General features: G+C 65.8%; 2 protein-coding genes across 2 annotated transcripts; both read right to left on the bottom strand.

Moving 5' to 3' along the window:
• Positions 1–748: 748 nt before the first annotated feature.
• Positions 749–7,838, bottom strand: LOC133276159 (microtubule-associated protein 1S-like). Its single transcript, XM_061466703.1, is given in 9 exon segments — positions 749–1,214; positions 1,299–1,607; positions 1,610–1,918; positions 1,920–2,183; positions 2,186–4,759; positions 4,969–5,109; positions 5,645–5,727; positions 6,145–6,246; positions 7,712–7,838. Coding segments are annotated over 9 exon segments (4,065 nt in total). The 3' UTR covers positions 749–1,058.
• Positions 7,839–8,673: 835 nt separating this feature from the next.
• LOC133276125 (cocaine- and amphetamine-regulated transcript protein-like) lies at positions 8,674–9,928 on the bottom strand. The gene is made up of 3 exons (XM_061466648.1): positions 9,647–9,928; positions 9,007–9,090; positions 8,674–8,902 (listed from the first exon to the last, which is right to left on the bottom strand). Exons 1-3 carry the CDS (start codon positions 9,782–9,784, stop codon positions 8,795–8,797), a joined length of 330 nt encoding a protein of 109 aa, XP_061322632.1. The 5' UTR covers positions 9,785–9,928; the 3' UTR covers positions 8,674–8,794.
• Positions 9,929–10,477: the final 549 nt, after the last annotated feature.

Below are 10,477 nucleotides of genomic sequence, written 5' to 3'. Positions count from 1 at the left end.
CCCCGGGGTGGGGGGGGCTACAGATAAATATCCCTCCCCCCCCCCCATAGAACCACGTTTGGTTTTTGTTCAGTTTTTGCTTTTTCTTTCTATTTTTTTTTAGCTTTTTCTTAAAAAGTCATTACAAAAAGAAGCCGCTGGGAGCCTCCTATAAAACAGGTTTAGTGTTTGCTCCAGCGGGGGGGGGAAGGGGGGGGGTGTCAAGGGGGGGGTCAGGATCTGACACAGCCCCCCCCCCCCCTCCCTTTGCTCTTCACTCACAAAATCTCCCTTAAAAACCACCTGGATCATTTGGTTTCTCAACAGCTTTCCAGTAGTTTGGAGGTGAATGAAGGGTCTCAGCCTGGGGGGGGACAGGAACACTCCCCCCCCAAAAAGCTGCTGCATGTGAAGTGGGGGGGGAAACACAGAACTGCTCTTGGCAGAGACAGGGGCTGATTGTGCCCAAGGGGGCACACACACACACACACACAAAACACAAGGTGTCAGGGACTAAGCCCACGGCAGCAGCAACCACAGCCCCCCCAGAAGGAGACCTGGACCCCCCGCCAAGGGCAGGGCTGTGGATGCGGGGGGGTGGCAGTAGTGGCTTGTCCGAGGTGGGGGGGGGGGGTTAGGTAGGAACAGCAAATGACAAGATTTACCCTGTTCATTGGAGCACCGCTGCTGGATGCAGACACGCACACATACACACACATGGATCCTGTCCCGTCCCCCCCCCAGAAAGGCAGGGTCCCCCCAACCTGGTCCCTCAGTGCCCCCCCCCCCAAAGGATGGCAGTGGGTGCAGAGTGAGGAGTGCATGGCTCAGGCGTGGGCATGCGGGATCCACATGGCATGGGAGGGTGCAGCATGGGGGTGCTGTGGGGAGCCCCTCACAGTCCTGGCAGGTGGGGGGGGTGAAACGACCCCATCTCCCCCCCCCTCTGAGCCGCAGTGGCCAGGGGCTGATACAGCCCCAAGACACTGGGTGTGGAAGGGGGCTGGGGGAGGCTCACAGAGGAGGAAGAGGATGAGGATGAAGCCCACGCTGTTGGTCACCCCCCTCCCCAAAAGCCCTCAGAACTCCACCTTGCAGGCGGGGAAGGTCTCATCCTGCATGGCCACGGTGCTGTTGCTGCCCAGCACCGTGATGCCCAGCTCCTGCTGCCGGTCGTGGGTCTCCTGGTACCACTCGTGCATCACCAGCGAGTCAAAGGTTGGGATCAAGGTCACCTGCAAAGACACCATCACCGTCAATGCACCGGGAAGGGGCTGATCCCACTGCTCCGGGTATCCCGGGTTGGAGGGGGGGCTCACCTGGATGTCAGTGCCCCACTGGTGCTTGCCGGTGAGCAGGGCATCGAGCAGGGACCGCAGGACCCCCTCCTTCAGGTGGTCATCACCACTGACCACGTAGCAGAGGGACCGGACACGCCGGAAGAACTCCTCATCCACAGTGCGGGCGCTCCAGGAGCCGGGCAGATAAGCCAGGTCCACGTAGATGGGGGGGCTCGGGGGGGCTGCAGCCTGTGTGCCTGCAAGGATGGGGGTACAGCGCTGTGAGACCCATGGGCACAGGGACAGCGGAGCTGGAGCACCCCCATCCCCACCTAGCCCCGTACCTGCTCGGGCTCCAGCGCTGCGAGTGGTCCCCATGGTGCGGGTGTCCCCACTGGAAAGGCCCTTCTTGTCCCCAAGGAGCAGCCTGGCTTTGTCCCCGCTGTCACGGGCAGCACTGGCGGGGGTCCTGGCCTTGGGGGCCGAGCTGGGGTGCCGGGGGGTTCAGCCTTTGGGGCGGTGGGTGCTGAGCCCACCCGGGATGGGGTCCTCTTCACCTTACCAGGAGGGTCCTTCTTCCCAGCACGGCTCTGCTCGGCTGGCAGCGCCTCGGGGTCCACCATGCAGATACCGGGCTGGGCAGGGATGGGGCAGGGGATCCTTCATGGGGGCCGGCAGTGGGTCACGGGCCCTGACTGTGCCACGATGGGGCTGCTCCGAGTCCTCGTCCGACTCCAGCCCATCGGCCAGGATGGAGGGACAGTCCTCGGCGGCTGGAGGGAGGTCGGAGTCCGACAGGGTCGGCAGTGACTCGCTGACGGAGGTCGGGGGGTCTCGCCCCGGCCGCGGTGCTGCAGCAGCTCCTGCGATGGGTCGCTGTCCGACAGCTCCCGGGGGCTGGCGGCAACCGAGGGCGACCGCTCCGACTTGGGGTGCTCGAACTCGCAGGGTGACACCAGGCACAGGTCCACGTCGTGGGGCGAGTCGGAGCGGCGGCCAGGCCGCGGCCCCCCATCGCCGTCAGCCCACGGTGGGTGGTGGCACGGCCGCAGCGGCAGCGATAACCCCCCCTTGGTGGTGGCATCTGGCTCCGGTGTGCCCCCGGCGCCCCCCCGGGACCGCCTGCCCTCCTCCGGGGGGGACTCACTCACGGGGGGCAGCACTTGCTCGAAGGAGACCGAGAGCGACTCGTCCACCTCGGTGGAGTGCGGGGAACCCACCTCGGCCGGCAGGGACGGGGTGGTGATGGTGGGGGACACGTCGGGGACATCATCCTTGAAGGGGCTGAGGGAAAGGCAGCCGGCAGAGCCGGAGCCGTCCTGCGGCGCTTTGCCCCCGCTCGGGGGCCATGGGTTTGGCTGCCGGTTGGTGCCAGTGCCTGGCTCCTCTGCACCATCATCCACCGGGGACTGGTGGAAGGGAGTGTGCCCAGCACTGGCCAGCCCTGAGCTGGCCGGGGACATCATCTCCAAGGTCTTCTCCTCGGAGCTGCCACAGGCATCCTCGCCACCCTCAGGGCCGTGGTTGAGCATCCCGGTGGGTGTGAGGTCGAAGTTGACGCTGCGGTCACTCTTGGGGGTCTTGGCCAGGGGGGACGGGGGGCAGACGGCTCGCAAAGGGCTGTTCTCTGCGTAGCGGAAGCGCTGGGGGCTGTCGGGGTCCTCCAGCCCGTTCTCCAGGCAGGAGGAGTCCCCCCCCGGCCCTCTGCCCGCTCCGTTCTCCAGCGGCAGAGGCTCCAGCTCGCCCTCAGTGGGTTCCTCCTTCCTCCTCCTCCCGCCGGCCCCTGGTGAAGCCTCGGGCCCCATGTCCTCAGGAGAGGAGGATTTGGAGCAGTCTGATGTCCCCGGCTCCTTCCTGCTCCCTGCATCCCTTTGCGGGGCTTTGGCCTTGGGCTTCTCGGACTCCTTCTTGAGTGGGGGCTTCTTGATGCTCCCGGTCTTGGCCAGGGGTTTGCGGGGCTCCGGGATTGGTGTTTTCCGGGCTGGGGTCTTGGCAGGAGCCTTGGCCTCTGCCTTGGGCTCCTTCGCATCCTTCCGCAATGTTTCAGCCTTCACCTCCTTCTTCACCGCCTTCACCTCCTTCTTGGCCTCTGCCTTCACCTCGTTCCCTTCGTCCTTCCTCGGTGGCTTCTTCTCCTCTTTCCGGGGGACAGGCTCCTTCTTGGGCACCGCTTTCTCCTTGCTCAGCTTCAGCTTTGCATCCGCCTTCAGCTTCTCCACTGAAGAGTCCAGCTTGGCTCGAGCATCCTTGGCTTTCTCCTCTTCTGACCCTGCTTTGGCTGTCTCCCCCAGGGATTTTGGCTTCTCCTTGGTCACTGCCTTCACCTCCTTCTTCTCCACCTTTGGAGCCTTCTCCTTCGGCACTGGTGTCCCAGCATCCACCAAGCTGAGCTTGGAAGCAGACTTGAGGCTCTCCTTGCTCTCTGCCCTCCTCTGCTTGAGCGGCTTCTCCACTTGGGAAGCTGCCGGCCCCTTCAGATCATTCTTGGTGACCACAGGGTGCTTGAGGAACTCCAAGTGCTTCACCTTCTCCAGCCCCTCCAGGATGCGGCCCTGCGGGGTGCAGCCAGGGAACAGGACCCGGATGATCTTCTCCGAGGGGCTGACGGGGTGCCAGACGAGCAGGGCGCACACCGAGGTCAGGCACTGCAAGGGCAGGTCCTGCTCCTTGGGGTAGCCGTTACCGGACCATTGCTGCAGGAGAAACTCCAGCTCCTTGGTGCCCTTGACGGGGTTCAGGACGTACATGTCCAAGCGGCCCACTCCCATCTTCTGGAAGAGCACGGTGGGCTCGGCGCGGGGCCCGCTGTCCCGTGCCAGCAGGTTGGGACGGATGCCCAGCTTCTCCAGGTAGTGCAGGGTCAGGGCAGCCTCGTCGCAGCTCTTCAGCACCCGGGAGTTGCCCTCGATGTCCTTCAGCTTCTCGGAGGCGTTGAGGAACACGACGCCCAGTTCTGGGGAGATGAGGTTCTTGGCCCAGTCCCCGTTGCCCTGCGAGCTCTGCGATGGATCCTCCTCCAGCTCTGCCAGTTTCCTCTGCAGGAAGCTGTTGACACCGGGCAGGCTGTCGGTGCCCGCGTGCGTCACCAGGATGGAGTCGATGCGGTCCAGGTGCCGCACCAGCTTCCAGAAGGATGATTTGGGGTTCGAGCCTCCGTTGACCAGAACGTTGAAGCCGTTGACAGCAAAGAAAGCAGAGTCTCCTCTCCCGCCCGGGAAGATATAGCAGCAGGGCTTGGAGAGCTTGAGGAAGCCCACCGTGGTGGGGGGCTCCAGGAGGTCAAAGGGGGACTGAGGCTCCAGCGACTCCGAGAGGTATTCCATGAACTCCTCCAGCCCCTCCATCTCCGGCAGGATGCAACCCGGGTTGTAACGCAGCTCGATGAAGTCCTGGAGGTTGTGATGGTCCAAGCCCGAGTCCTTCCATTCCCCGAAGTCGGGGCAGCTGATTGTCAACCTGGCCTTGGCGGAGGGGTCTGCAGAGCTCAGGATCTCCCCAACCTGTGAAGGGGACAGCATCAGGAGGGATGTGGCACCCAGGGGTGCCCTGCCTCAGCCCCCCTTCCCTTGGCAAGCACAGGGCACCCTTCCCATGGGCTCCCACACACCCACCCCAAAGGGCAGGATGCAGCCAGGGCTGGGAGCCGGGGCGGGGGGGGAGGGGGGGGGGGGAACAGGCAGGTCCCTCCTGGGGGTGCCCAGCACCGCACCTCCTTGTCCGTGAAGATCTGGATGAAGTCCCGCAGGGAGAAGCAGCCTGTCTGCAGCATCAGCTCCCCCGTGTCCTCCACGCAGGGCCCCGCAAACACCAGCAGCTTGTGCTGGGACACGTCCGTGATGAGGTTCCGCAGCTGAGGAGAGGACAGGGATGTGAGGATGGAGGGGACATGGGGGTGGAGGGGACATGGGGATGCAGGGGACACGGAGATGCAGGGGATAGAGGGATGGAGGGGACATGGGGATGGAGGGGACACGGGGATGGAGGGGACACGGGGATGCAGGGGACACGGGGATGCAGGGGACACGGGGATGCAGGGGACACAGGCATGGAAGGGGAACACAGACATGGAGAGGACAGAAGGATGGAGGGGATACAGGGATGGAGGGGGGACAGGATGAGGGGGACACAGGGATGGAAGGGGGACACAGGGATGGAAGGGGGGCCATAGGAATGGAGGGGGGCCATAGGAATGGAGGGAGGCCACGGGGATGGAGGGGATAAAGGAATGGAGGGGATAGAGGAATAGAGGGGACACAGGGATGAGCGGGACATGGGGATGGAGGGGACATGGAAATGCCACCAGGCTCCATCCTGCGGCACCCCCATGCCAGCAGCTCAGAAGGAGCCATGGCCACGTGTCCTGACCTCCCCCCCACCATTCTCACCTCATCACACAGGGACTTGTCGGAGGGGTTGAGCAGCACCAGGGTCTCCAGCACATCCCCGCGGTGGTGGAGGGTCCGCTGACCTGCAGGGAGCCAAGGCTCACACCCACCCTCATCCCATGGGAATGGGATGGACAAGGACACACCGGCACCCACTGGAGACTCAACACCTACCACAGCCCCTCCCCACACACACACACTGCAGGGGGTGCGACAACGGGGACATGATGGGGAAGAGGCACTAGAGCAGCCCCAATATCCCTGCCTCCACCTTCTCCTATCCCTTCTTCCCATAGGCAATCCCATCCTCGCCCCACGGAGGGGGGAAGCGGTTTCTCACGTGGGGCGATCATGGGGTTTGACCATGGGGGGGGGGCACAAAGCAAAGCCTGTTCCTGCAGAAGCCTGGGGGGGGTCTCCCACACCCCATGGGTTAACTTCACCCCGGGGGGGGGTGTCGGGGTGCCTGTGCTGCCCCCCCCCTCCCCAAAGGCTTTTACCTTTCACGATGCTGGAGAACGTGGCCGAGTGGCGGGACACAAAGAGCTTCAGCTGCTCATCCAGGTTGCAGGAGGAAAGGTCGATGTCCCAGGAGCGGATCCCTTTGAAGGTGAGGAGGGGGGGGACAGGATAGGGCTCAGCTCCGTTAGCACCCATGAGCACCCACACTGCAGCACCCACGTGGCACCACTCTGTGTAAGCACCAGCCCTGTCCCCTCGCAGGGTCCCCCCTCCTCATCCCCCGAGCCACCCTGGTGGCTTTCGGGGTGACCCCAACCCCAAGCAGCCCCCGGTATGGGGGTGATGCACCCGGTGCTGAGCGCCCTGTGCGGTGACTCAGGGCAGCTCCAGCTTTGCCAACCCAAATCCCAGCCCCGGGGCCACGCTTCCAAGTGCTGTTTAAAGGAATGAACGGTGCCAGAGGAGTTGGTGCCCAGCGTGGGGAGCAGGAACCCCCAAAGCACACACACACACCCCCCACCCAGCCCTTCAGGACCCCATGGGGGGGGGAGGTTTGGGGGTGTCCCCAACGTCTCCCAGCTACCGATGGCGCAAGGCACGCACCCTCAGCGGTTGCACAAGGTGCTGGGGCCATGTCGGGGTGTCCCCCCACACACACTATGAGTTAGGGGCCCTGTTCCATGGGGTGCTCTGATGCCATGGCTTAGGGTACCCCCCCCCTCCGTGAGACCCACCCCCGACTGCATGGGGCAAGGTTCTGGGGGGTGGGGCAGGTCACAGCAGCCTGTGTGGGGCAGCACTTGGAGGGGGGGGGGGCAGAGAGGGTGCAGACTCTGGGGGGCTCTGCGGGAAGATGCTGGGGTCTGAGGGGGTGATGACTGGGGGGGCATCTGGGACAGGAGAGGGGCCAGATGCTGGGGGACAGATCCTAGGGGTCTGGGAGGGGGGCAGATCTTGGGGGGTCTGGGGCAGGAAAGGAAGCAGATCCTGGGGGCAGAGGGGGCAGATCCTGGGGGTTGGGGGGCAGATCCTGGGGGGTTGGGGGGGCAGATCCTGAAGGGGTTGGGGGGCAGATCCTGAAGGGTTGGAGGGGCAGATCCTGAAGGGTTGGAGGGGCAGATCCTGAAGGGTTGGGGGGGCAGATCCTGAAGGGTTGGGGGGGGGGGGAGAGATCCTGAGCATTGGGGGGGGGCAGATCCTGGGGGTTGGGGGGCAGAACCTGGGGGGTTTGGGGGGGCAGATCCTGAAGGGTTGGGGGGAGGCAGATCCTGAAGGGTTGGGGGGGGGCAGATCCTGGGGGTTTGGGGGGGCAGATCCTGGGGGTGGGGGGGCAGATCCTGGGTATTGGGGGGGGCAGATCCTGGGGGTTTGGGGGGGGCAGTTCCTGGGGGTTTGGGGGGGGCAGATCCTGGGTATTGGGGGGGCAGATCCTGGGGGTTTGGGGCAGATCCTGGGGGTTTGGGGGGGGCAGATCCTGAGGGATCCGGGTCGGGATGAGCGGAGGGGAGCATGGGTTGGGGTGGGGGGGGAGGTGAGGCCCCGGTGCCTCGGGGCGGGAGTCGCGGAGCATCCCGGTCCGTGCGGCCGCGCTATCCGCGGGCTCACCTCGCTCCAGCTGCTGCAGCGCGGCCGCCAGCAGCCCGGGCCGGTGGCAGCCGCCCCCGACGATGGCCAAGAGCGAGTAACGGCGCGGGCCCGCAGGAGCGGCCGCAACCCCCGGAGCCGCCGCCATCTTCGGCGCCCCCCGCCCGCCTGCCTCAGCAGGGCCACGCCACGCCCCCTCCCCGGAGCGTCACCGCCGGCGAGCCCCGCCCACTGATGTCACCGCCAGCCAATCGGGTTGCGCGGCGGGGGAAACAGACTGGGGGAAAGCGGAGGTGGGGGGGCGGCCTTAAAAGGGCAATGGAGGGGTGGGGTCGCCTCGGGTGGGGTCCGGCTGTCGGTGCGGTGCAGTGCAGTGCAATGCAATACAATACAATACGATACGATACGATACAATACGATACGATACAATACAAGGAGTGCGGTGCGGTGCCGTGCAAGGGGTGCTCAGCCCAGTGCGGACCTAGGGGAGAGCGATGCAGAGACGGGAAGCAGCGCAGAACTGGGGCTGTGCAGTGCGCTGCAGTGCTGGGATGGGGTTGCGTGGTGCAGCTCAGGGGAGAGGCTGTGCAGTGCGAGGCTGGGGCTGTGCAGTGCGAGGCTGGGCTGTGCAGTGCGAGGCTGGGGCTGTGCAGTGCGAAGCTGGGGCTGTGCAGTGCGAAGCTGGGCTGTGCAGTGCGAAGCTGGGGCTGTGCAGTGAGCGCAGTGCGCTGCGGGACTGAGCGGCCATGGGCAGTGCAGTGCGGTGCAGCGCAGGGCCTGGGGGATGCTCGACCTCTCTTTCCCCTTCTCGACCCATCAGCCTCCAGCAGAGCAGCAGTAACCGGTGCCATGGGTACAAGACCGCCGAGGGCCCACCCCTAGCACGGCCCCGTGCCCCTGCCGTGCACCCCACACGGACCCACAGCACGGCGGGACACACCCCAGGCCCCCTGCCCAGGATCCCCCAAAAAGCAGGCAGGAGCTGTGAATCCAAGTCATTTAATGTGGCCCTGGGCACCCGCAGCACCCCAGGGGAGGAGGGTGCTGAGCAGGCACATCCAAGCCCCCAGCAGCATCCCAGCGGGTGGCAGCATCCCCGGTCCCTCAGGAGCACTTGAGGATGAAGAGGTTGCAGACGGTGCCGCGGGGGCAGCTGCAGAGCTTCCCGATCCGGGCCCCCTTCCGCACTGCGCACGGTTCCCCGGGCTCGCACTGCGGGCGGCACCGTTCAGCACCGGGGCTGGACCCACAGGCGGTACCCAAAGGGTCCAGCCCCAGGGTTCAATCCCCACCGCCCCCCCCCGGCCCGGCCGTACCAAGGGCACCCAGCTCAGCCTCTTCTCCAGCGCCGGCAGCTCCCTGCTCCCCAGCTTCCCCAGCACCTCCTGCAGCTCCTCCACCTGCAGCACACAGCACAGGGTCACCCCCTTGGGGTGCGCTGAGGCTCCGGACCCGCCTCGTCCCCCGAGTCTCTGGATGCTGGTGCTGGATCCTCTCCCATCGACCAGCAGCCCCATCCCCTAAGGATGCACCCTGGGGTGTAACCGTGCTCCTAACACCCTGTGCCTGGCTCAGGGTTCATCCCTGCTGGAGGGATCAAGGGGTTTGTGGTGCTGGGATGGGTTCCACCCACCCGGGTGCAAGCCCCCACCACCCCTCCCTGGCACCCACCACCCTGCACAGCATCTCCCGTCATCATACCCAAGCCAGAGCAGCTCAGCGCTGCAAGATGTCCCTGCAGGAGTCACTGTGAGGAACACCCTGAGCACCCAGTGGTGGAAAACCAGTGGTGGGGGCTCAGTCTCCCCCTCCCCACTGCTCTAGGGCACCTCAGCACGGCCAGAACCAGCCCCCAGAGCGGGGCAGCAGGAACAGGAGCACCTCAAGGTGCCCCAGAGCCATGCAGGGGATGCTGGGGCCCTATCCCCTGCAGACAACGCTCCCCCTGCCCCTTACCAGCTCTGTCCCCTCCCGGTGCTGCCTGGGTAGGCTCTCAGCTGGCCCCAGCCCCAGCCCCAGCCCCGGCTCCGCAGTGCCCAGCAGGATGAGGCCGGATCCAACCAGGCAGAGCAGGTAGAGCCAAGCACTTCCCATCCTCCCGGTGCCGGATGCGTCCCTGGATGCTCATGGATGTGCCCCGCTCAAAGGCCTTTATACCCCCTCCTGCAGCACCCACCCCATAGCCCCTGGCGTGGGCAAACACCCGCTGACGCAGGCGGGGAGCAGGCACCCAGCGGGTGCATGCGGGTCCCCCCCCAGACCGTGACGCTGTCGCCGAGGGGACGGGGGAGACACGTCCCTGGGAGCTGCATCCCATGGGATACAAAGCCCCAAGGCAGCAGCCGGGAGCGACGTCAGAGCCACGTCCATGCGGAGCAGCCCGAGAGCCGGGGGGCACAGAGCGGCTCCCCCAGGGCTGAGTCCCCCCGCCCCGAGCCCCGAGGCTGCTGCCCGTTCATTCCCTGAGCAAACACGGCTGCGGTGGCTCATCGCAGGCGCCGGCGGTGGCGGTGGCACAGAGCAGGGTCCCTCGGGGCTGGTGCACGGTGACACAGACGGCTCCGTGCCGCGGGAGGGGACAGAGCGGGTGCTGCAGCCCCCCCCCCCCCCGGGGCCTCGTCCCTGCGAGGGGAGAGCAGGACACGCTGCTCCTGCGGCATGGAGCGGGGCCCGGATCTCAGGTGGATGGTGGGGATGGAGCGATGGGGTATCCCAGACTGCCCTTCCCCATATCCCACACCTCCGAGTCCTCCAGCATCCCCATGGGGTGCCATAGCCCCTTATGGG

This window comes from Pezoporus flaviventris, unplaced genomic scaffold, assembly GCF_033815535.1.
Source record: "Pezoporus flaviventris isolate CSIRO_AGI_PZ_B2104156 unplaced genomic scaffold, CSIRO_AGI_Pfla_v1 ptg000043l, whole genome shotgun sequence".
NCBI lineage: Eukaryota > Metazoa > Chordata > Aves > Psittaciformes > Psittacidae > Pezoporus > Pezoporus flaviventris.
Note: the sequence above shows the minus strand (reverse complement) of the source record. Positions and strands in the feature narration are given on the sequence as shown.

What these genes read in the sequence shown, in the direction of transcription:
- LOC133276125 (XM_061466648.1), bottom strand. Translation starts at nt 9,784, where the DNA reads ATGGGAAGTGCTTGGCTCTACCTGCTCTGCCTGGTTGGATCCGGCCTC. An exon ending in ACCGGGAGGGGACAGAGCTG is followed by an intron (nt 9,091 to 9,646) that starts GTAAGGGGCAGG and finishes TGTGTGCTGCAG; the next exon opens with GTGGAGGAGCTGCAGGAGGT. An exon ending in GGCTGAGCTGGGTGCCCTTG is followed by an intron (nt 8,903 to 9,006) that starts GTACGGCCGGGC and finishes TGCCGCCCGCAG; the next exon opens with TGCGAGCCCGGGGAACCGTG.